Source organism: Zootoca vivipara, chromosome 14 (assembly GCF_963506605.1).
Source record: "Zootoca vivipara chromosome 14, rZooViv1.1, whole genome shotgun sequence".
In the NCBI taxonomy this organism is placed as follows: domain Eukaryota; kingdom Metazoa; phylum Chordata; class Lepidosauria; order Squamata; family Lacertidae; genus Zootoca; species Zootoca vivipara.
The window spans coordinates 17337568-17364376 of NC_083289.1; the positions used below are offsets into that span (position 1 = coordinate 17337568).

Sequence of the window (26809 nt, forward strand, 5' to 3'; positions counted from 1 at the left end):
AGACCTTGTTACAAAGAGCCCTTATCGATTCCAAATGCAGGAACGCACCCGTCCCATTGGCAACCAATCTGCTTTCAAAACTGGACAAATGAGGAATACGTAACAGAACCAGCACAAAAATACATTCAGGATGTTCACACTTTGGAGTGCAGTATCACTGCTCTTATCTGTCTGACGATATGCATATTTCTACAGGATGGTTAGCAGTCAATCTAGATAACTTTAGTATAAAATCTCTCTCGGTACAGAGGAGGGAGAGGAACCGCTTTCTTCATCCACAGCCAGTCTTGCAAAATATTTTATCTTCTCTTCAAAGGGTAAAAAGAGAGAGAGAGAGAGAGGAAAAGAATTCCACTTGTAATAACGTGTAAAAATTTAAACCTAGTTAGCATTAAGTCTGCCAGGTGCTTGGCTATTTTAAAAAGACTCTCTTCTTTTTAAAAACAAACAAAAACAAAACAGAAACAAACAAACCCCAAATGTCTTTACATGCTCCCTCGCTGGGATTGCTCAGCGCATCCTTCCCAGTTCACGGTTACAATTTTTGCCATAAGGTGATTATTTAAAAGACTGAATGGAATATCTGGAGCAAATGTTACAGGACGGATTTATTCATCCATCGTCAAATTCACGACTTCATAGTACATATGGGAACGACAATGACCAGGATAACAGTACAGGCAGCGGCTGCAATCAGGGCAGCTATTTTGCAAACTTTTGCTCTTCTGAATTCAGCTTCTTTGCGCTTCAGTAACGAGTCATAGCCTGGGGTATAGATGTCCTCCATCCAGTACTCTAAATTGTTGGGGTTTAAAGATTCTTGAGTCTGGAAATTTAAAAGAAGAAGAAAGCCATTAAGATTCTCTTTCTCGGAATTCCAGCTCTAAATAAGGATACGCACAACTTAGGCCACATCCGCACGATACATTTAAAGCACTGCATTACCACTTGAACAGTCACGACTTACCCCAAAGAATTCTGGGAAAGCATAGTTTATTAAGGGTCCTGAGAGTTTGCTAGGAAACCCCCATTCTGCTCACAGAACCACAATTCCCAGAGTTCCCTGGAAGAAGGCTTGATTGTTAAACCACTCTGGGAATTGTAGTTCTGTGAGGGGACTCTTCCTGCTTGATTCCCAGCCGGCGGTATTCCGCCGGTGAAGGCAAAACATAGCCATCGTGGCTAGTGATAGGAAAGAGGACACAGGCAAAAAGTGATCTTCTTTGAAGCCTTCTGCAGTAAAACCTCGGCTGTCAAACTTAATCCATTCTGGAAGCCCTTTCGGCTTCCAAAATGTTCTAAAACTGGAACACGGGTTTTTGGCATTCGGGAGCCTAAACGTACGGTAATGGAGGCATTCGGGATCTGAGGTTTGACTGTATATAAAAAGAAAGTGCATTGGATCTGCTTTAAAATGCAGGCCGACAGGCAGCTCTCCAAAGATGGCTTCCTCTGTCGCCACGCTCTCAAATTTGCAACAAACAACGAAACAAAGCTTATTATAAAGTGGCTGCCTCACGCTCCCCTGTTGCGATGCTTCCTGCTCTCAATTCGGCAGCCTCTCTAAAAACAGACTGCAAGATGTGCTTAAGTCAAGTCCTAGCAACACCTTGTGACTGAAATCTTCTAACCCCTCCAGTCTCTTGGGTCTCAGAACGGCTGATTTATTCCTGAATCTTGCCACCTGTGTGTGACAGAAACTGCGAAAAGCATCTGGCGGTGGTGGGGAAATTACTATTTAAAATACAACTCGTGTAAAATTCTGGAGGCGGGCAGGCCTGCACAACAAGCGACCCACCGAACCAAAGGGAGCCTACTAGCCACATAGGCCGACCAGACCTGACACCAGCATTCGTAATCCTTGGTCAGTTGCCAGGGACCAACCACAATATTATTTGCCAGCTCTGAGGCCCCTGGGCCAGGTGGTGTGGAACAGTCAATTTAGCTTCCCACACAACATCTCGGAGCAGAGCTATTTCAACACCAGGCATCGTGGGAAATTAAAATGGCATCTGGTGCTGATTTGGAGTGCGACTACTGAGCGCCATATGCAAAGTCCATTTGGGTGTTTTGCGCTGGGTCTTCTCAAACCTAGAAAGGAGTATCTTTGGAGTATCTTATTAAAAACAATTAATATATTACTTGAAATCAGATTGGTAGTTGGGTTCCTGTTGAGGGTATCCGGCGAGCCAAAATGACAGCGATTGAGGAATGGAGTGATCATTCTGTGATATTACAGCAGGGAACAAAGCTGCATTGTGACTTTTGAATAAATGAGTTTTAACAAACAAAAACAAAACAATCAACATTTTAAGCAGCAGCAGCAGCAGCAACCCTACTAGCTGATTTGCACCTCTCCAGTTGGTCAATTTCTAAAACGGATAATTGACTGAACGCTGCAACCTTAGTTATAATATGTGTTATAGTTATGATGTGCTCTGAGGATTAGGAATACGCAAAGTGAGAGAGATCAGGAATTTGTTGTACTGCGGTTTGCTGCAAACTCCTATCTAACATGGACTTGTTCCATTGCTCTCCTGCTGCTGAGACTGTCATGGAGTAAGAGACTGCTCCTGATCTCCATGGGCAGCTTGCTACATTTCCATACTGCGTGCTGAGAAAGGAAGCCCCTTCTAAGCACTGTAGCATAGAAGCCAAGCAGTTGGTGTGAATGTTGAGAATGGGTTGTGAGTGAACTTAGCGTGGGTGGATTTAGAGATGCGCCTGAGTGTGCAAATGGTCCAAAGTGGTCAAGATGTACATACTAGCAGTGGGCAGACCAAATAAATACCAAAACTAGAAGGGATCTATAATAATAATAATAATAATAATAATAATAATAATAATAATACCCCACCCATATGGCTGTGTTTCCCCAGCTGCTCTAAATGGCTTCCAGCACATATCAAAACATAATAAAACATTAAAGAACTTTCCTATACAGGGCTGCCTTCAGATGCCTTCTGAAAGTTGTGTAGGTCTTTATCTCCTTGACATCTGATGGGAGGGCGTCTCACAGGGCAGGCGCTCCTGCCAAGAAGTCCCTCTGCCTGGTTCCCTATAACCTCACTTCCCACAGTGATGGAACCACCAGAAGGCCCTTGGAGTTTGACCTCAGTGTCCGGGCTGAACGATGGGATACCCAATCATTGCACGCACCCAATTCACACACATGTAAGGCATGTTTAGGTGCCCAGTCAAGGCCCACCCCAATGTCCTTGTGTACATTTCTTCTCCCTGCTTGTTCCCTGACCTTGCCTGTGTTGTCCAAGGAACCTCTCTGTGTGGCTTCTTCGTGTGTTCCTTTGAATGCTAGTAGAACTCTCGTGTGTTCCTTTGAATGCTAGTAGAAGTCTCTGAATGATCAAGGACCAGGGCATGCGGAAGACTGTGGACTGAGTGGGGGCAGGCATTGCACACAAGGACATTGGTCATGCAGCCAGAATGTGCCCCAATCCACACTTGAGATCATTCAGGCGTTCATGCGAACACCTGCACACACCTTACAAGTGTGCGATTTTGTGTGAACATGAGACGAACCTGCTGGATCAGGCCAATGACCCATCTAGTCCAGCATCCTGTTCTCACAGCCCCCCTCCCCACCCAGATGCCTGCAGGAGCCAAGCATAACAGCACTCTCCCTTCCAGTGGCTTCCTGCAATTGATATCACTGCATTATTGCCTCCATCCCTAGAGGCAGGGAATATGATTACACGGCTCAGGACTACAATACCTCAAGGACCACCTTTTTCCATATGAACCTACCCGGACCCTGAGATCATCTTCTGAGGCCCTCCTTCGTGTGCCCCCTCCTCGAAAGCTCAGGAGGGTGGCAACATGAGAACGGGGCCTTCTCTGCAGTGGCTCCCCATCTGTGGAATGCTCTCCCCAAGGAAGTTCGCTTGGTACCTTCATTAAACACCTTTAGGCGCCAGGCAAAAAGGTTCATCTTTAACCAGGCCTTTGATTGATCTGATTTACATTCTATACGCTTTTTAAAATGCTGGCTCTTTTTAGGGGGGTTCCATTGGGTTGTCATTTGTATTTTGATTATACATATGTGATCCTTTATGTCAGGCTTCCTCAACCTCAGCTCTCCAGATGCTTTTGGCCTACAACTCCCATGATCCCTAGCTAGCAGGACCAGTGGTCAGGGATGCTGGGAATTGTAGTCTCAAAACATCTGGAGGGCCGAGGTTGGGGATGCCTGCTTTATGTAAACCACCCTGAGACCTTTGGGTATAGGGAGGTATAGAAATTAAATCAATAATCAATCAATCAATCAAATGGGAGTGGGCCCTGACTGGTATGTAGACCCTGACCACTTTCTCCTGAGGGAACACGGCTGACAGGAAGAAGGAGCTCCCGCACCTCTCAGATACAGGGTTGCAATCCAAACCTACCACACCCTCCAACATTTCTCTGTTGAAAATAGGGACATCCTATTCCATAATAATAATAATAATAATAATAATAATAATAATAATAATAATTTTTTATACCCCGCCCATCTGATTGGGTGGCTACCGATATATATATATAACATAATTAAACATTAAACATTTTAAAACTTCCCTATACGGGGCTGCCTTCAGATGTCTTCTAAAGGTTATATAGTTACTTATCTCCTTGGTTCGAGGGGTCACATAACTCCACACCCTCCAACGTTTCTCTGGTGAAAATAGCGACATTTTAAGAAAAAGCAGGACATTCCGGGATCACATCAGAAACCAGGACGGCTTCTGTAAATCCAGGACTATCCTTGGAAAACAGGGACACTTGTAGGGGCTGACATACTTACTGACAATATGAATCTCTATACCCTTCAACATTCAGGTTTCCCCTTCTTTTGGGTGGGTTCCACTTTGGCACAGGCCACCCACGGTGGAAACCAACGTGACTCACTTGTAGATCCAGAGCGGCCAACTTCCCTTTCTCGCCTGAGTTCCTCGTGTATTCCTCAATGGTCCACGACGGTTGAGCCCGCTTCACTTCAGCCAGTTCCATCAGCCGCATGTCCGTGTAGAGGGGGTTGGTCTTCATGTGCGACTTGAGCGATGCCGGGTAAGGATGGGGGCTGAAGACTTGCTCAATCAAGAAGCCATCTTTGGGTTGCTTGGAGGAGTGCCTCGGGGCGTGTGGGGTTTCATATTGCCTATCTGCCTGCAGTGAGTTGCACAAGGAGTTCAGAGAAGGAAAGAAAGGAGCGCTCATTTCTCTTTTCAGGCCAAGGGAGCTGGTGTTTGTCCATAGACAGCTTTCCAGGTCATGTGGCCAGCATGACAAAACTGCTTCTGGTGCAAGAGGATACCATGATGTAAACCAGAGCACACAGAAACGCCGTTTACCTTCCCACTACAGCAGTACCTATTTATCTACTTCAGTGGTGCCCAAACTTTTTTCAAAGAGGGCCAGATTTAATGAAGTGAAGGGCCGTGAGGGCCAACCAAAGGGCCAACCACCTTTTTTTAGGATTGAAGTTGGTGAGCGTTTTTTAGGATTGAAGATTAGGCCGCCAAAACGGACTTTGGACATGCCTGATCTACTTGCACTGGCATGCTTTTGAACTGCTAGGCTGGCAGAAACTGGGGCAGAGCAACGGGGGCTCACCCTGTCGTGGGGTCAAACCTTGTGATCGGCAAGCCCAAGAGGTTCAGTGGTTTAGACCACAGCGCCACCCACGTCCCATGCACTATTCCCCATTTCTGAATGCACCCCTAGTCAACCAGGAATTTCATGCAGAAAAGCTCATGAAACTCCACACAGGTGAGTTGGTTGGCTGGCTAGGGAGGGTTGATGCCCTTCATCTCTCCCCTAAAATTCTGCCTGCTATGTGCAGAAGGAAGAAGGTGACTCTGTTCTTGACTAGAAATTGGGTAGGAACTTTGGCTCCATTCACATTTTAATACAATTTTGCACCTTCTGAAATAATATACAAATCGAAACATTCTTCTTTGGATTTCTCGAAATAAAATAAAAAATTCTCAAGGCACCTGACATAACTAAACAAAGAAACAAACAAAACTTATACAATTCAAAACAGGATAAATAACTAAGAGAAAACCCATAAGCATAATAGCATACGCAGGAGCTAGCAAGGCTTTAATCATTCATAAAAGCCGTGTGAACAAGAAAGACTTTAGAGCCTGTTTAAAAACAAGAAGAAAGAAAGTTATTTATATAAGTTATTTATATACGCATAAAGTTCTGTACTGCTCAGTCAAGAAGAAGGATCTTCTTTAAATTGCCCACAAACTACAAACGTGTTACACAATGTGACAAGCACATGCGACATACTCTCTTAAGTCTTCAAACCATCCCTAGTTTCCTCAAATCACACACTACAAACAAACTTTTTCACTGAAAAACCACCCCAGGAAAATCTATGAAAGAAAAACACACAGAACCTGTCAACAAGCTGAAGTCTCTTACCAAATGCTGAATTCATTCAAAATAAGCCATTTCGTATCCTGTCCACCTCAAATTCATCATGGCCTGCCCTCGAAGCTTTCTCTCCTACTTCATATCATTCCGCTGAGGCATGCTCAAACTGTAAGTCGTAGACCCTACTACCGCCCTTCAATTTCTCGATTCAGTCAACACACATACCCTTAACCATTGTGGCTCTATAATTAAAAATAACAATAAACTTTCGTTTCCCTCTCGCAGTTCTTTTCTGTCCTTCACACATTCATGTTGGCATGTTCCAACTGACAGACATTCTCACTCCACCCAACTTTCCTCCACCTAACCTTCTCTCACAACAAGTTCGTACTGAGCATGTGCAAGGAACACCCTCATGAAATCCCATTGACCAACATTGGCCACAAAAATGCCTTTTTGATTTATTTATTTTTAACCCAATCTACAAACATATTACACTACTCTTAGACAAAAGCACACTCTAGGCATTCCCTTTGACCTAACAGAAAAGATGTAGTACAAATGGATATTCCTGCATATAAGACTACTTTTTAACCCAGGAAAATCTTCTCAAAAGTCGGGGGTCGTCTTATACGCCGGGTCGTATTTCCTATGCAGCGAGTATATCCCAAACTCTATATTTTAATTGGAAAAGTTGGGGGTGGTCTTATACGCCGGAATATAGTATTTCTAGAAAAAATCGCCTGAGCAAAGTCTATGAAATAAAATCATAAGGTACCCATCAAGATGCTGGTATTTTGTTTAGTTTTTTAAAACTTCTTCAGAATAAGCCATTTTTTACTCCTTCTACCCCAAATTCAGCTTGAACCATCCTGAAAAATGCCTCTCCTACACTGCCCAGTTTCAAATCAGTCCGATGAACCATTTTCTAACTACCCCCTAGAAGCCTGACTTCTCATTATAATGGTGGGGTTTAATTCAGCCAATTTACCCTTAACATAAGGCCATGATGTGGCCCTGTAATTATAGACTAACATCAGATAATAATAATAATAATAATAATAATAATAATAGTCAGAATACAAAGATATCTAAACAGAGGGAGAGCACATGCGAGTATACACTTCTTAAAGGGATTTCTCACCAATAGGTGGGTCCTATATGTAAAGAATTAACATGCAAACTGAACTGTTAAATACAAGTCTGTTTGCTTGCAGGTTAGCTCAGTCGGCCAAGGTCGTGATTTTGATCCCCGTATGGGTGCATATTCCTGCATTGCAGGGGATTGGACTAAATGATCCATGGGATCCCTTTCCAATTCTATGGTTCTAAGTATACCACGTAAATTTAAAAAATCTACATTTTGGGGTGGCTGATGTTGTTTTGAGACAATCTCAAATTATACGATCAGTGATGTTTTTAGGCTACAGCTCTTTATGTATTCTGGATATTGCCGTGGGGAAGAAAAAAACAAGTGGGTTAAGAAAAGAGGCGGAAATTCATTAAAACGATTCTAACAGTGGGCGTAGTAGTAGGCAGATGTTGTAATCCTCAGAGCCTTTCAAGAATTACACCAGATCCTTTTCATGCAGTCAAGTTAAAAATATAATTCACTGAGCAGAAATTGAAAAATTACCTCTTTGGATTTCCTGTGCCAGTCTTTGTTCTCGCCTCCACCCCTGTCTTTCATATCTTCCTCCGTAATGCCGGCTTGGTTCGTATATGTGATAGCTCGCCAGTCTCTCGGGGAGTTAGATATGCTGGCTATCTTGGATTCTGTGGCACTGTTTTCCTCTGTCAGTGACCTCGAAGACCTCCTGGTGAACAAGCTTTTTTTTAAGGCTTTGACCCGGAGGCTTTCGCTATTGCTACCGCTGGCATCCGAACAACACCAGTCCGGATTATTCTCCAGTTTGCCTCCATGCGAAGAATTATGGCACGAAAAGATCCTGGGCGAGGTACTCTCTTCAGACTGAACCTCGCTGGTCAAGGAATTGAGATCCAGTTGGACGCTCACTTTCTCCGGCTGCTGAATTTTTTGATCCAACTTGTTCAGCTTCCCCAGGACTTGGGAAATTTCATCCCTGACACTGGAGAGAGACTCCAGCTTCTTTTCGATTTCCCCAATCCTTAGGACGAGTTTGCAGACGCTGGTTTTCAGCTCGTCGTCTGTGCCGCTGATCTCCAGGCGTGGCACTTTGTCCAGCTTGCTGCCAGCATTTCCATTGGAGATTTTAGCCAAGTGGTGCTCAGGGGAGCTTTCGCAATCCGACTTGTGTATCTGAGAGAGCGAGCCAGTGCTGTTGTAACACGACGACTGCATCACCCCGGTAGACCCACAGATGCTCATGTCATCCAGGAACCTGAAGATATCGCTGATGTCGTCGCTGACAACTTCGGAGTCGTCATCGGACTGCTTAAGAGAATGTCGCTCTCCGTACTTACTCTGATTGGGGTGGACCATCTCTTTGCACTTCTTGTGTTCCAGCCCCTGTTGGTCTGTCTGCGTCCCAACACTGTTCGTTTTGTCAATGCTCAGAAGCTGGATGGAGGTGCAGTTGATACTCTTGTCTTTAAACTTCTTCATGGGCTCGTGCTTCTCCACTTCCAAGATGGAGGGGATGTCTTTGGGTTTATGCCCGTTCGGTTTCATGGCGTAGCCAGACTGCTGATCCTTGGGGTTGAGATAAGGCTGGCGCCTCTCTGTGGCTGGGAAATTGGAAGGCTGGCTGTTTGAACCCTGGTACCGTGGATTCTCTTCAGACTGCTTCCTGTTGAAAAAGGACCTTTCGAAATCAGGTACTTCTTCGGTGTTCAAACTCCAGCTTTTGACCGGCCACGGAGTTTGTTTGCTTGGCTTCCCCAGCCACCGTTTGGTTTCTTGCGGTCCGAGAACGGTCGTCGGGCCGAAGTAAGTCGAAGCCTGGAGATCGTCTAAGCTTTCATGTTTGACCCTCCTTTTATCAGGCACAGGCGAATAAATCGGGTTCAAGTACTGGCTGCTGTAGGGCATCTCAAAGCTATGGTTGAAAAACGCCTGCTTGGAGGTCTCTTTCCTGCCCAGAGGTTCGACGAGCTCGTCCTCTGCTTTGCTAGTGGGCGACATTAAGCTGGGCGAAATGGTTATGAGGTTGTGGAAGTCCTCCTTGAAGATGTTCCGCTTCTGCACGCACGACTGCATCACAAACGGCTCGTCGTTCGAAATGAACGCCTCCTTGATGCTCGCGCTGATGGGCAAGGAGTCCTGGTCAGATATAGACTCGGTTTCGAGGTTCATGGGGAAATACGTGCTTTGCATTTCGCAGGGGGGAGAGCTGCCAATAGTGTAGGACGCCAAGGCCTGCAGTCGGTCGAGGGAAGCCGCTCGGCCTTTCATTTCCTTATTGACCCCAAGCAGAAAGTTGGGCTCAGAAGCAGGTACAAACTGCGGACAGTCCTTGCAATCCCCTTTCCTGCATTTGGACGACCTCCTGTTCGAATACCCCCTGTTAAATTCTCCATCTCTCAGCTCGCAGTTGAGCACACAGTCCACCATATTGCACACTTCTGTGTCCGATCGGCAGGACTCCAGAGACTCTTTCTTCCCCATCTTTTCCCGCGAAACAGGAAGCTTCTCCTTGGCCACCCCGCCGTTCATCTGTATGAGGTTGAATATCGTCACGATGTCTGCTGCAACCATGATCTTCTTCGACTGCTGGTTGTTCACGCTGCACCTCATTTTGTCCTTGAACAAGGTGGCAGGGAAATTAGGGTCTAGGCAGGCAGTGTAGAAAAGCACACTACGCAGCTTGGCCAACTGGGACAGATCAAACCTAGCACATAGCGATTTGCAGAGATCCTGGTAGGAGACAGAGTTTTGTTTGGTATCCAGCTCCTCCAAAATGTTCACAAGGAACAGAGAAGATTCCTGGCTGGTTTCCATGGCTGGTGGAGATCAAGCTTTGCCGCTTATCCCAGTCGCGTTATTCCAGTTCTAAATGAACAGACAACAGGAAAGAGAAACAAAGTAAGCCACCTAAAATCCCTAAAACAGAACAGCAACTTTTAAAATAATAAGAATAATGGCCAACCATAACTCACCCACACACTTTCTTTTATTCATGTCATTAAGTATTCTATGGGTTGATTTTTTTCTTTAAAAAGAAGACGAGAGCATGTTTGTCTTCCGAAAAAAGTTCGCAAACCAGGTTTGCAGTGTTTGGGTTCCAAGTTGTTTGAGTACCAAGGCATTTCAGAACCAAGGTACCACGGTACAACTGTAGTGCTGAGAGTTCTTCACAGACCTCTGCTCCCCTCACAGAGCTACAATTCCCAGAGCGGTTTAACATTCAATCCCCCATCCCTGGGAAGTCTAAGAACTATAGCTCTGGAAGAGGGAAAAGGGGATGCCCCTCTGATACCTCTCAGCACCCTTAACAAAGTTCCCATAATTCTTTGGGGGAAGCCATGACTAGTTAACAGGCTGTGGGGAAAACCACGAAGCCAGCCAATGTCTCTCTCATTCCCTGCAGCCCCAGCTAACCTCAAGCTGGGTGCAGGGAATCACTACAGCAGGCAAAAATCACGATGAGGGGGAAACCGCGAAGCTCCATCCTTATTCCAGACCTCGTGATATATAGGTATATTGTATCACCCAACCCTAAATACAGAGTCCAAGTTGGTTCATGTGTGAGGAGACACTGAGGCCCTGAGCTGCAGAAGGCTTTATAGGTCAAAACCAGCACTTTGGATTAGTCCAAAATATAACTGGTAGCCATTACAGCAAGAATGCTATTTGCCCAAAAGTGGGAAGAAGCAGAAGTCCCAGCAAAGGAAGAATGCATACAAAAACGTATGGACTGTGCAGAAATGGCAAAACTTACTGGAAGAATGAGAAATCAAGATAACAAACTTTTTATAAAAGAATGGAAATGGTTTATTGAATATTTACAGATAAATTGCAAACAGATAAAAACATTAGCAGGATTGTTGTAATAACCTGCAGTTTCATAAGAATATATATTTTAAAGTAGATAATTAAATGAGCAAATTAAATGAATTTGGACAGTGGTTTTTCCCCCTTTAAAAATGTTTAGGGGTACTCTCATTTTCCTACTCATACTGAAATACTGCCCCTTAATGAGGCCAAACTTAGATTGACAAAATGTTTAGGGGTATGCGTCCCCCTGCGTACCCCACAGAAAAAAGCACTGAATTTGGATATGCAGAAGATGTTAAAAAAATAAATTTAAGGAACCTCAGAAAGAGGGGGAAGGAAGTCACACTTTGAAATGTTAAATTGATTGTAAAACTAATGAAATGTATAAACTAATGAAAAGTATAAATGAAAACTTTTTTAAAAAAATGATTGCATCAAGATGTTTTTCAAGATATGCTTTACTATCATGCTGAACGTCTCAGTAAAACTGCATAAAAGGAATCTTGAGCGTTTATCTCCTTAGGATGACTTTCCCCTGCGTTTTATCAATGCCCATGGGGAGCAAGGGGGAAATGACATGAGCGGAAGAAAGGCATCAATACCTGCAGCCTGTTTCAGGAAGGGCCAGGCATCCTACTCTACAGAGGGCAGTCCTGTATTTGAAGGAGTCTTCTATCTGAAGTCCTGTCTGGTTGACAGATTAAAGGACCATAAGAGCGGAGAGGAAGGGCCTTGAAGTTGCCCATCAACAGTTAATACCTGAACAGCAAACTGAGCAGGCATGTCTCTTGCATTTCGATTCGAACTGTAGTGATTTTTTTACAAATATATATTTGCATCTATCCGTATAAATTACCGCATGCGGATTTTTATGCAGCCTGTGTCCTGCCTTCGTCCATTTCTTTCAGCGATGCGTTTCCTCTGCTTTGTTGATCTCTAAATGGCCCAATTCCAAAATTAATTGTGGGGATTCTAGCTGAAAGCGGAATTCAGGGAAGGTGGATCTCAGAGCAAAGCAGGTGAGCCAGAAAACAAACACACCAAGGAAAGGGATACTCTATAGTATGAATCCTTTGACTGGGGTCTGACCTTGAAAAGTATGTGCTCTACTACTCAGGGGCGTAGGAAGGGGGGTGCGGGGCACCATGGGTGTCATCCTGAAGGGGGGGTGACATTAGGTGTGGTCTCCCCCCCCCACCCGCAACTCCCCCAAGCCCAGCGAGCGGCAAAGCTGCAGTTCTCTACCTTCCCCTGGCTCTCTGTAGGGGAGGATCGCGGCATCGCGCAGAGATGCATCGCAGCCGCGCCGATCAGCCTGTGGGCGCATGTGTGCCCCTGGGTGCCGGGACACCCAGCTCTGCCCCTGCTACTACTAAGGCATGAATGCTGCCCACCTCCCCTGCCAAATAAATTTACAGGCTTCTAGGACTTCTCCGTCCTCTGCCTTACACGGGCCTGCCGGGGATTGAACCTGGAACTTTCTGCATCCAAAGCAGATGCTCTACTACTTCAGCAACGGCCCTTTCCCAAATCTCAAGCAAGTGAGTCAATCAACAGACTATAGAAAAAAGCATCAGGGAAAGTGCCGATCCGATCCCCACAGATAAAATGTATGTTACCTTTGCATTTCTTGCATTGCAATTAACTTGGATATTTTTGAGCAGCTGGGCATGCAAAAGAGTCCTGTGTTAGCTCAAAAGCTTGCAGAATTACATGTCAAAAAAGGTTGACTTAGCAAAGGAAATTCTCTTATCTGCTCGATGCCACCTTCAAAACGAAATGCCTTGTGACTGATCAATTAACAATAAGGGAAATGCTTTGTCTTTGAAGAGAGGTCTGTCTTCCCCAGATTCAATTTTCCCAACTGGAGCAAAGCAATCACACTGCCATGAAAACGCACACACAAGAGCACCACCTGACAAGTGGCCAGAGTCTACCGGGGTTTTGGTCTTTAGGATGAGCTACAGGCTCACTACCAATCAATCCTTTCATGACCTCTACGAAAGCAGGTTGACTACACTTCATACTCCTTGTGTGAAGGTGGAAAAAGCCTTAGCCCAGCATTTCAGCTGTTGGGAGCTCAGACTGGAGCATTAATCATTCCATTTTGCCTTCCCAAGACTTTTTACCTTCTCTAAGGCAATGAGATTATTTTGCCTTCAAAAAACAAAAAACAAAAAAAGCAATACAAAATTATATTGGGGGAAAACAACCCCCCCCCCAAAAAAAACACCCTGCAGGACTAGGCAATATTAAAGAAACCTTAGCCAATATGCATGACATCCATTACTTTTTCAATGCAACATTCCAGTGCTTCGCTACAGAGGTGTGTGGGCAGCAATAATGCAATCACCTTCAAACAAGCAGAGCTAATACTGTGATACTACAGAAGTATCTCTGATTAAAAATTTCACTCTGACTTTGATCTTCAGGTTTTTGTTTTTGTTTTGCTATTGCACAATCACTGGCGTAGGAAGCCGCTAGGGCACCCGGAGCGACAAACATGACACGCACCCGGGAGCGGGGCGTTGCTACGTAGTGCGTATGCGCAGCGTCGCTACGTACGACGTATGTGTCGCTATGTAGCGATGCTGCGCATGCGTGCTACGTAGCGGGGTGCCGGTGCCACCGCTCGCACTGTCCCCCAAAATACGGAGCTGGGAGCGGGCCGCCCCCTCCGCTCCCCCCTTGCTATGCCCCTGTGCACAATATTAACCCATCATTCTTTGAGAATTGCTGCAAGTCTTCAGAACCTGGCATTTGAGACCGGTGGTCTTAAAACCAAGAAAAGCGTGCTTGGGTTTCAGATCATTTAGCCCCATTTTTGCCACATTGTTACTAACACTATTATCAATATCGCACCTTGTAGGGGAACCTTTGCCATACAAGGGCGCCCAAAGCAGCTCACAACACAGCAATACGGAATCAAATAGTAGAAATTCTAAGAACTGACTTTCATACCTGCCAAGTTGCTGTCAGAGAAATAAGGGACCGAGCCGGAAATAGCAGACCGGAAGTAGCGCTGCCACCATTTTGGAACTGGGCGGAGCATGCTCAGAAGTGACTTTTGATGCTGCTTTGCCCAGTTCCAAAATGGCTGCCGCGCCAGAAGTCGCACTGCAGCCATTTTGGAACTGGGCAGAGCAGCATCAAAAGTCGCTTCTGAGCATGCTCCACCCAGTTCCAAAATGGCCACCGCGCCAGAATAAACCGGGGGGGGGGGGAATCCGTTTTTTCAGCTAGGAACAGCTGGAAAAACAGGGATTTCCCACCCAGGGAAAACGGGAGACTTAGCAGCTATGGACTTTCATGTAGCATGTTTTGCAGGGGCAGGGAGGTAGGCCGACATCAGGGCCGGCCCAATACATTTTGCTGCCTGAGTCGTAGAAGAGCCCCCCTTCCAGTCCCACATGCAGATGCCAACCAGGCCGAAGCACAATCTGCACTATACATTTAAAGCAGTATCATGCCAATTTAAACACCTGTGTCTTCCCACAAAGAATCATGGAAACTGTAGTCTGTTAAGGGTGTTGACAGTTGTTAGGAGAGCCTCTATTCCCCTCACTTTATTTATATATCTAATTCATATCCCACCCTTTTCTCCAAGGAGCTCAAAGTGGCATCAACGATTTCTCCCCTCCTCATTCAACCCCCCACAACAAACATTTGAGGTAAGCTAGGCTCAGGGGCAGAAGATCAAACCTATCCATTCTGAAGGGAATCAGCCCCGAGTGCTCACTGGAAGGACAGATCCTGAAGCTGAGGCTCCAATACTTTGGCCACCTCATGAGAAGAGAAGAATCCTTGAAAAAGACCCTGATGTTGGGAAAGATTGAGGGCACAAGGAGAAGGGGATGACAGAGGACGAGATGGTTGGACAGTGTTCTCAAAGCTGCCAACATGAGTCTGACCAAACTGCAGGAGGCAGAGGAAGGCAGGAGTGCCTGGCATGCTCTGGTCCATGGGGTCATGAAGTGTCGACTAAATGACCACAACAACAACAAGGCTCAGAGGCAGTGAGCGACTGGCTCATGGTCACCCAGTGAGTTTCATGGTTGAGCGGGAATTCGAACCCTGGTCTCTCAGGTCCCAGTCTGATGCATTACCCGCTACGCCATGCTGGTTGAACAGTGTTGGACGGTCAACCTTTCTTTCCAGGGAACTTTAGGAGTTGTGAGAAGAATAGCGGGCTCCTCACAGCTCTCAGCTCGCTTAACACTCTATAGTTCCCAGGATTCTTTGGGGGAAGCCATGACTGTTTAAAGTTTTATAATAATGCTTTAAATTTACAGTAGAGATGGGGCCTGGCAACTGAATCTTACTTCAATGCAAGAGATGGGATAGCATACTGCATGACAAGTGAAGGCAGCAGCCGGTTAGCTCTAAGGGGCAGAGGGCCAACCACAACTGAAATATCTCCAACATTTCACTGCTTCTCCTTGCTTCCCAGTAAAATTGATGTGTAAAAATGATACATGGGGGGGGGGGATATGAGACATTGCACTACCTTTGTAACCCAAGAAAATCCTGTACCCGGTCCTGTATACCTGAAGGAGCGTCTCCACCCCCATCGTTTAGCCCGGACACTGAGATCCAGCGCCGAGGGCCTTCTGGCAGTTCCCTCGCTGCAAGAAGCAAAGCTACAGGGAACCAGGCAGAGGGCCTTCTCGGTAGTGGCGCCCGCCCTGTGGAACGCCCTCCCATCGGAGGTCAAGGAGATAAACAACTACCTGACATTTAGAAAATACCTAAAGGCAGCCCTGTTTAGGGAAGTTTTTAATCTGTGATATTTTAATGTATTTTGCTATTTGTTGGAAGCCGCCCAGAGTGGTGGGGGAAACCCAGCCAGACGGGTGGGGTATAAATAATAATAAATCATCATCATCATCATCATCATCAATAAAAAATAATTACAAAAAAAATCCCACACTCGAGCCATGAAGCTCATTGGACGACCTTGGGCCAATCACCACCCACTCTCAGCCTAACCTACCTCACAAGCATCACCTTAGAGACCAACTAAGTTTGTCATTGGGATGAGCTTTCGTGTACATGCACACTTCTTCAGACACACTGAAACAGAAGTCACCAGATGCTTATATATGTATCTGAAGAAGTGTGCATGCACACGAAAGCTCATCCCAATGACAAACTTAGTTGGTCTCTAAGGTGCTGCTGGAAGGAATTGTTTTATTTTGTTTCGACTACGTCAGACCAACACGGCTACCTACCTGTAACTACCTCACAAGGTTGTTGCAAGGATAATATGAATGGGGGGGGGGGGAGAGAGAGAGAATCATGTAAGCCAACTTGAGCTACCTGGGAGGAAAGGTAGGATATAAATGGAAGAATAAATAAATTAAATAGCCAAAACAAACAGGGAGTGGGTGGCATTCAACCAAGTTTTACCCAGTGGCATTAATCAACACGACTCTGTTAGGTCCATTAACTCCAACTGGTCTACAACTGAGTGAAGCTTAGTTGTGCTTGGGTGCAGTTGCTCCTGTTCCTAGAGAATCCCTTTTATGCCATAGCCTCTTGGCCATATACTATTTACACACACACACAGTATCCATGTATAAGGATAAAACAGCCAAAGCATTTCACAAAACAAGCCCTACACAGAAAATGTATGCCACAATAAACCTGAAGTTTTGCTAGTGGGAAGCTATATATATTAAGCAGGTAAATAAATATGGGGAAAGCAAAATGTTACTTTGAAATATTTCCCTCAAAGCCTAAAATTGTTTTTATCCTGGATTGTTGCTTTTGATGCTTTAATGTGTTGTAACCCATTTTGAGATTCCCCCCCTTAAAATATAATAAAGCAGTACAGAAATGAAATGGAAGATAATAAGAATAAAACACATTGAGGGGGGGGGAAATGGTGCCTGGACATTCTGTTGTGCCAACTGTAAGCTAGGTTTGAGGTACCATTTGGTGATTAGCTTATGTATCTGAGTTTCCAACACTGCCTTTAAGATCCCACAAGACTCTTTGCTGTTCTCCCAAACAGGATCGAAACAGCCTGGGTATATTTGCTTAGGAAGAAGCCCCATTGAAATAAGCATTAATACTTAAGAATAAACAAACAAAAGACCAGGCTGCAAGCCAGTTATTAGACCTGAGCACTCCGTGGCTTCACATGTTGCCAAACAATGCCCCTTCCCGCATGGGCGTACCCAGGATCAAAACTAGGGGGGGGCAAGGGGAGGGGCCAAGGCACGGAAGGGGAGGGGCCACAAAGTAGGCGGGAACAGCGAACTCGCGCTCCGCCGGGCTGTGCCCCTCCCTAGAAGCAGGGCTGGTGGGCGGAGGCGGAGCCCAGCCCAGCGGAGCGCGAGTTCTGCGTTCCCGCACGCCGCGCCGCGCTCCCTGGTTCCCCGCCGCGCTTGGCCTTGCCTGAGGGCGCGCCGGGGAGCTGGAGGGAGGGTGCGGCGCGGTGCGGCGGGAATGGCGAACTCGCGCTCCGCCGGGCTGTGCTCCGCCTCTGCCCACCAGCCCTGCTTCTAGAGTAGGGCAGCTGCCCTAACTTGCCGAATGGTGGGTACGCCCTTGCCTTCCCGTTTGCTTTCTGAATTGGGAGAGAAGAAGAGAAGAAAGCACTTAGGAGGTAGAGAGCCCCATGCAGTCTCACTCCAATCCAACCTGCCCCATTCTCTTACAAAGCGAGGAGGTGGAGGGCAGGGGGTTGAGTTTTGCTTCCAGCCAGCCTTGTGTGACACACAATGGCACAGTGTGCCAGGGCCACCAGCTTGTGCTTTCAGCTTCTCTGTAAATCCCCACCCCATGGGGCAGGTATGAGATACTTTGCTGGCAAGGCGCCTCCTTGATGTGATTTTTATTCACTCCTCTCAAGCCAATGGGGAGCTCGGGGTGGTGGTGAGGTGAGGACAATGCCCTGCAGCCTGGAAGCAAAAGCAATGCAATTTGCTAGAGGCTTATTCATCAGCAAACAGTTTACTGCAAGTCTGCATTCTCCGCAGCAGGAGGAAAGGGGGAGAAAAGCAAGCTTTGCACAGAACAACACTCGGTGGATCTGCTTCCTCATCTCTCCCGTCAAGCATCCATCACAAAAAAAACATAGGTGGATGCCAAGGAAGTTGTGAGGTTTATGTCTCTCCTCCAACAACGGTGATAAAAACTCTATATAAACCTGGCTTCCTACACAGGAAAAAGAAGAAGGTTGTGCTGGCTCGATTGCCATGTTGTCAAACACACCGCCTCTTACACGACTGAACAGGCACATTCCAAGGAGAATGCAATGTATATCCACTCAGCATTCCCTCCCTGGTGTTTTCTCTCTGCACAAGTTCAAAGAATGCTTACTGTCTTACAGAACACTTTAAATTAATACCTGTTGTCATTGTGTTATGCAACTAACCCCCTGCATTAGGTAAGTGATCTACATGTGCGGGGGGGGGAGGACAGGGCAAATTATGATAGTAAAAAAACATAATAAAACCTCACAGAATGTTATGATTTGGTTCCTGACTCCCTCACACCCTGGGAACAATCCTTCCACAATCGCTGCCACAGATAGACACAGCTTCAGCACAAGAATGACTCTCCTGGCCACACAGATATTAAAACATGGTCACCTTAATTCTGTGTTGTTGTTGTTGTTGTTTTTAATATTGAGGATCTGCAGCATGAAACGAGTGGGAAAGCATACAATCCCACTGTAGATTTGAAAACATTGCAGCCCCCCCCCTCCCTGAAGCCCATTTTCCATGTTTCCATTTCACAAAGCAAAACAAAGATGACTTTGCCAGAATTGACTATCCACAACAATCTTCATTCCTGCAAGCCAGGTTCCTTCCCAATGTTTACTCACTCATCCCAGACCTCTACAGCCCCCCAATTTTTTGCCTTGATTTCTGGTACTGCCACTGCCCATCCGGAAAGGCGGTGGCGGCAGGGTTTGAGCTGTTGTTTTTCTCTTGCCATCAACTTATCCCCAGCCTCTGCTGGGATCCTATGGAACTCAGGCAGTCAGCGAAGTATCACCAACAAAAGCTGAAGTTGTTGCAACAATTTTGCTCTCCCTCCCTCTCTTTGCCTCCCTGGGAGTCTGAAGCACCAAGAAACAGCAGGACCCCACTTCACAGCTCCGTGGGGAAGCCAGGATAAAAAGAGAAAGAGGTTGGCAGGAGCTGGCAGAGCCAGCCCAGAGTTCCCACCCCAAATCTATTCCGTGTCAGTTGAAAAGTCTCCCTACTTGATCTAGCCAGACTCAGGCTTGGGTGGCTCGATCAGGAGGGAGGAAATGGACCCCTGTACCTTTAAGAGTGGGGAATTTCAGCAGGTACAGCTTTTCTCCCAGCCCCAGACCTGCCAAAATCCTCTTTCCAAAATAAACATCTGTAAGAGGCAAATGACCCCTTCATGAATACCTCTGTCCCCTTCTCCTCCCCACCTGGGGGCCCTGGCCTTCCCACGCGGGTTTTCCTTGACATTGTCCTTTTCCAACCTCTCCCAAATTTCTCTCCCCTACTTTATAAATGCGGTCTGGGGTGGGATGAATGGAGGGAGGGAGGGAGCACTCCTCAGGAAAGCAAACCAAGCCTTGTCCAAGCCAACTGTGGCGGTTTGGGCTATTTACGCATTTGGATTTGCAGAATCCCGGATTCTCTCTTTCTTACCTCGAAGTTGTCTTGTGGCAGAGTTGGGGAGGGATGGCCGGCACCTGCTTCTCCCCACCCCTCCCCACCCCTCAATGTCCCCTTCACGTCAGGGTCTTCTTCTGCCGCGGCTCTTGCAGCCGGGACCTTGCAAGGAGGAGGAGGAGGAGGAGGAAGGAAGAGAGGAAGGAAAGCGGAGCGAACGGGAAGCACCCCCCCCAGCAGTCTCCCCCCAAGCGTCGGTTTGCAATCCAATAAAAAAAAGGCAAAGCGAGAAAAGGCCAGCGCTCCTCCGGCATTGGAGAGGGGGCGCAACTGCAATGGTCAACCCCCGTCGTTGCAAACTAGCGACGCAAAACACACACTGCGGGCGGCTCGGGACGCTTCTGCTGCTGCTTGCTGGGGGTCGCTCCCTCCTGGATGTTTCTTTCTCTGCACCCCACCCCCTCCTGGGTCTGTGGGTGTGCCGCTCCCCAACAGCCTGGAGACGTCAGGACCCTCGTTTGAGCCCGGAAGAAGGAGCAAGACGGAGGCTGCTCTGCACAGTCTCCTTTGCGCGCAAGCCAGCAAGCACGCACATGCACGCTCCTTCATTCATTCATTCATCCTCTCTCTCTCTCCGGGGCCTTTTCTCCCGTCTCCGAAGCTCCCCCTGCAAGAGTGGCTTGTAAATCATTGGCCAAGAAGCCCCACAGGATATAGGCGGGGGAGGGGCGGGCAAAAGCCCAGGCTCTGGAGCCGCTGCAAACTCCCCAGGGCGCACAAGGTGTTGTTCAGCGCGTTTACTCCATGGTGCAACTCCGGGAAGCGGTACTTTGGGGGTCAGGGGCCCACGCAGCAGAAGCATAGCTGCCAAGTTTTCCCTTTTCTCGCGAGGAAGCCTATTCAGCATAAGGGAAAATCCCTTTAAAAAAGGGATAACTTGGCAGCTATGAGCAGAAGGCTACCCCTAAAAACGTGGTGGTAGGACTGAGGAATGCACATTCCCATCCGTAAGAACATCAGAAGAGCGACGCTGGATCAGGCCAATGGCCCATCTAGTCCAGCGTCCTGTTCCCACAGTGGCCACCCCGATATCTGTGGGAAACCCACAAGCAGTATTAAAACACAAGAGCACTCTGTGAACTTGGAGGCAGAATATAGCTGTCCTGGCCCTCAATAGCTGTCTCTTCCATGAATTTGTCTATTCCTCTTTTAAAACCATCTAGGTTGATAGCCGTCACTATCGCATGTGGGATGAGTTCCATAGTTGTAACTAGGCAAAAGTAATTTTGGCTGTTCTGAATCGTCCACCATTCAGCAGAGCCCCTTCCCTATTAAACTAGGATGTAATGAAAATTGCCTAACTGCACCACAGTGTTTACTCATCAATAAATCTTGGTTTCCTTGGATTTTCTGGCTTTTAGATATTTGTTTTGTGGCAAGCATATTCTCTCTCAGTCTCTGCCCCACTCTGCCCCATTTGCAATTGGTGTTGGTGGCGGGAAAATAATCCTGGGTGTTAGAATTTAATCAATGCTTGGAGTGTTAAAACTGGATGCCAAACTCATGTGTATCAAGCCAGACCTGTGTGTTTTAAGCTGTGTGCTAGACAATGCTAATCCCCTGGAATCAGCAGGTGTTAAAAGATCACTTCCTCATAAGGTGATAGCCTGGGGGAATGAGCCATTAGGAAAACAAAGGATCAAGGTCCAGCTTGCAGACTTCCCTGAAGAGGCATCTGGTTGGCCACTGTAAGAACAGGATGCTGGACTTGGTGGGCCTTTGGCCTGGTCCAGTAGGGGATTTCTTACTTTCTTACAGTACTGTATTGCAGCTGCCCCATCCTCTCTCTGTCACTCCCTGTCACTTCCTCTGCAGAATTAAATTGCCAATGCACTTGATGTATGATACGGCTTGCTTGGAGGTCGTCCAAAACCTGTATGCTGTGCTCTTATTTGATGCATTTTAAATGACAATGTGCAGCTTTACAGCTGATTCCTACTATCAGGGACAATAGACAAGGAAGGCTTGGGATGCTTTTATTCTAGGGCAGCGGTGAGGCTGAGGAGGTACATGTGATGAACTTCAATTAGTGCTGGATAGGAGACCACCAGACGCTGTCTTTAAGTTTATGTAGGCTTTTAAAAATGAGATTGTTTTTTTTAAAAGCTTTTAAAACTATCCAGTGCTCATCTGATGGGATTGAATGCTAGAAATCCATGAACACCACCTTCTGTTTCCACCCCAAATTTAGTCAAATCGTGGCCTCGTGTAGCTTTCAGAAAACAACAGCCAACAACCCAATAGTTGAGAGAGGCCATAGCAAAGGTTACTGGCGTTTGGGGGAACTTGCATTGGATAAAACCCTTATGAGAGAGAGATTGGGGGGAAAGTTTACTTGGGGGGGGGAATTAAAATAAAAGAGTTTCCATAGTATGTGGACCAAAGGAAAGTGTTGCAGAACTACAGGGAGGATTGTTTTCATGTCAGGCAGTGGCTCATATCTTGCTTGAATGATTCTGGGCGGCTTCCAACATATATAAAATCATAATAAAACATTAAACATTTAAATCTTCCCCATACGGGGCTGCCTTCAGATGCCTTCTAAAGGTTGTATAGTTGCCGTACTTATCTTCTTGGCTCGGGGGTCACATAACTCCATACCCTCCAACATTTCTCCAATGAAAATAGGGCCGTCCTAAGGAAAAGCAGGACATTCCAGGATCAAATCAGAAACCTGGGTGGCTTCTGTAAATCCGGGTCTGCGCTAAACCCAATTGGTATACCTATTGAATGATGAGGACCCGTCCAGATCCCTTATGGTCGCTAGATTTCTGACTAAAGTATTGTTCTATAAAAAGGAAAATGGACTTCTCTATGACTATTGATGATCTACCAATATTAACACTTATTAAAGGGACCTAGAACTGTGCTGTGCATTTACAATTTTATTTGGTAGAAGCTGAATTATGGTTTGGATGATTTGGATTTTATTGAATTTGGTTGTTTTAATTGGATTAATCTTAATTTTAATTTTAATTAATTTGTTTGCTTCTTTAAATTCATCAGAGTGTTTTGTTAGTTGTATGATGGATACTGTATTGTTACATAGATATGGGCCTATGGCTGTAATAAACTTGAACTTGAACTTGAACTGGTCTGCACTCTCGGTGAGATTGTAGTTTTGTGGGGGTTAGATAGCAGAAGGTTAATGGATCCAGGGACATGGTTGGTGAATATCTTAATAGTCCTCCTGGCTAAATAGATGCCAAATGGCACCCCTTTGTTGGAGAGAATGGTGGATTGCTCTCAATTACTGGCCCATGGTGACTAAGGACATAGTTGGAGAGTCTCCTGAGAGCCATTTTGGAATCAGGGCATAACTCTTCCCACATTCCAGCTAAGGATGATGTAACCCAAATGTCTGTCTGAAGAGAAACAGCAGGATTTTTTGGAGGGGGTGGACACAAACAGAATGAGTTGTGCTTGGGCTCTGTAGGCAGCATCATTTTGTAAAGTCTGTCTCCCTGGAGCAGCTTTCCCCAATTGGATGTTCTCCAGAAGTTTTGGATGACAGCTCACATCAGCCCCAGGCAGCATGGCCAATGGTCAGGGAGGATGATGGGAGTTGTAGTCCAGTGTAAGAACATAAGAAGAGTTTGCTAGATCAGGCCAGTGAACCACCTACTTCAGCATCCTGTTCTCACAGTGGCCAACCAGAAGACTGTGGGAAACCCGGAAGCAGGACCTGGGCTGCAAGAACAATGCCTCCTCTCCCCTGGTTTCCAGGAACTGGTATTCAGTAGCATTGCTTCCAATGATGGAGGCCCAGCATAATCATTATGGCTAGCAGCCACCAACAACCCTCCATGGATTTGTCAAATCCTCTTTTAAAGCCATCTCGGCTGATGGTGGTCATTGCTGCCTCCCAAGGGAAAAACATCTGAAGGAAATATCAGGCTGGGGGAGGCTGGTGCAAAAGCAGCAGACATCAACCGCTTGTTAGGATGTTAAATGCATTCTATCCCAAAGCATGTTGCTACAAGGACAGGATGGCACCCCTTTGCCATCCCATGTACAGAAGCCAGCCAGGCTGGCGGTAGGATTGTGCTTCAACCCTGGTGATGGGATCCTTGACAGGCACATAGGTTGGCAACGTCCGGCCCATGGCCCGGATGCGGCCCACAGAGGCCATTTATCCAGCCTACAGGCCGCCCGTGAACCGAGCTGCCCGCTTGGCAAGTCCCCCCCACCCTGCGCTAAACCGCAGCAGCGCAGCACGGGGACTCACCGAGCGGCGCTGGAAATCGCGGCTGCGCAGGCGCAGGCGCAGGAAATCGCTTCTGTGCAGCCGCAGACATGCGCAGAAGCCATTTCCGGTGCCACGCTGCCCATGTCCAGGGCACCAGAAATGGCTTCTGCGCATGTCCTGCCCATGTCTGGCCCACGGACAATAGTCCGTTTGAATCCTCTGGCCCATGGCTGGAAAAGGTTGCCAACGCCTGACGTAGCGTGTACATTTCTGTCCTCCAACAGAAGGGAATAGTTGGGAAGGAGAGCCAGGAGGCTGCCACTGCTGCCCTCCAGCATCTGCTGCCTGAGGCAGTTGCCTCACTTTGCCTAATGGTAGAGCTGGTCCGGCTAGTGACCAGCAGATGTTTTGGGCTATGACTACCATTGGCTCTAGCCAAACAGCTGGGAGGGGTAGATGGAAGTTCTGGAGGATTCCAGTTTGGAGAAGGCTGGTTTAAGCTGTGCCTCCACCTACGCTCAACCTATACAGTAATACCTCGGGTTACGAACGCGATCCGTTCCGGATTGCAGTTCGTAACCCGAATAGTTCGTAAACTGAACGCGACCCGAAGCGCCATTTTGCGCATGCACAGACCGCGCGCGCCGCTTCTGCGCACGCACGCGCGGCAAAAACACTTCCGGGGTTGCGCAGTTCGTAACCCGAACTGTTCGCAAACCGAGGTGTTCGTAACCCGAGGTACGACTATGTGTTTGGTCTCATCCACACCATAAATTTAAAGCACATCACTTTAACAGTCATGGCTTTCCCCAAAGAATTCCAGGAACTGTAGTTTACCCTTCACAAACCTGCAATTCCCAGTACTCTTAAGCTATGGTTCCCAGGAATCTTTTGGGCAAGTCATATGCTTTAAAGGTATGGGTGGATATGACCTTTGTGAGTAAATTCAGTTGTTATAAAATGCCGGTAAGCTTCCAGCGACCTTCCAAAGGAAACCAAATTTGTGTGGCATCCTCTGGAAGTTCTCACTGCTCAGAGAAAGGGGATTAGGGTAGCAGTGCTGTGAAAATTCTTTTTTGACTGTCTTACAAAGGTGCAGGAAAACACCACTCACATAATGTTGATGCAATCTTGATGCACAAGGATTAGGGGGTGGGGGAATGTTGTTGTGTTCCCCCCCCCCCCAAGCAGATCAATCAGCGACATAGGCTTCAAAGATTTCACACGTTAAAATCACATTTAAAATACATACAGGGGAAACTCAGAAAATTAGAATACTGTTGAAAAGTGCATTTATTTCAGTAACACAACTTAAAAGGTGAAACCAATACCTGTATATGAGATAGATGCATGACATGCAAAGCAAGATATGTCAAGTCTTTATTTGTTGTGATTGTAATTATTAGTCGTTAGGTTGGTCAATTATAAATGGAATGTAATTAATGAAATGTAATAGCGATGTTTATTTTTGTTTATGTTTGTATTATTGTAACTATTTGTTTTATTACTGTGGGATTTCCAAAAGAAAGCATTTGTAAAACTTAAAAGAAAAAGAAAAAATAATAAAGTTGCATTACTGAAATAAATGCACTTTTCGACGATATTCTAATTTTCCGGTTCTTGGGGTGTGTGCTTTAAACATACAGTGTGTATGCAGCCTTTGAGAAGGGAGAAGAGAAAAGTTGCAAAAGAAAACTGCAGCAAACTGGGCAAACCCTAATTCCAGACTTAATTTTAGACAAGTTAGACAAGATTCCATAAAGACTGAAACTCAAGGCAGAGCAAACTCATGAATCAACAGAAGGGTACGCTCATCCAGAGGCAAGCTGCACTTCCTGATTCATCCTGCCCTCTGCAGTTTTTTTATCAATCATTTCATATTTGCACTTCTTCGGAATTCTATCGCTTAAGGGATATCAGGTATAGTTAAATACGCTTTTGCTGCCAGTTTGTACGAGTGCTATGTGCCCGCAAAGATGTGCCTTTCAGCTGGCAGTGGCAATCAGCGAATGACTGATTATGGCCACAAATTCTTGTTCGGCTAAAGGCTTTTTGGCACAGGGTTGCCTGGGAGAAATCAATCCTCCCCCACCAGATGTACTGATGAAAAATATACCAAATTATTGAAAGTTATAGGACTTGATGCCAGGGCTAGGCAGAAACAAATGAGTTTTTGAGCTTGGTTTATGAACAACACAGGAATTAGAACTCTGGCTGGGCAGGTACTGGGGCAGCGGCGGGGGGCTAACTTTCTCTTATGAATGCTGGTTTGTTTTTTTGTTTTTTTAAAAAAGTCATTGTTTTAACATTCGTTTCCTAATGCTGCTTTTGTGTTGACTTCTTGGCCCTCAATCCACCGCTCTGCCTTCCCATCACTATTGGGAGGGATGCTCTGGTGGTTCTGCGCAATGATGCCAGGCCATTGGTGACATCTCTCTCGTCAGTGCTAAGAGGAGCATAAGAAGACCTTGCTGGGTCAGGTCAGTGTGTCCTGGTCCTCGCTGCCGGGTGATGAACCTGAACTCGGGTTTTCGTTTCTGGCAAACTCTTTAATGCATAAAAGGTAAAGGTAAAGGGACCCCTGACCATTAGGTCCAGTCGTGACCGACTCTGGGGTTGCGCGCTCATCTCGCATTATTGGCCAAGGGA

The 26809-nt window shown here is 46.4% G+C and overlaps 1 protein-coding gene across 1 annotated transcript; it reads right to left on the reverse strand.

Moving 5' to 3' along the window:
* Positions 1-53: 53 nt before the first annotated feature.
* MINAR1 (membrane integral NOTCH2 associated receptor 1) lies at positions 54-20051 on the reverse strand. The gene is made up of 4 exons (XM_035132300.2): positions 19948-20051; positions 8021-10357; positions 4906-5163; positions 54-826 (listed from the first exon to the last, which is right to left on the reverse strand). Exons 2-4 carry the CDS (start codon positions 10304-10306, stop codon positions 629-631), a joined length of 2742 nt encoding a protein of 913 aa, XP_034988191.2. The 5' UTR covers positions 10307-10357; positions 19948-20051; the 3' UTR covers positions 54-628.
* Between the last annotated feature and the right edge of the window lie 6758 nt (positions 20052-26809).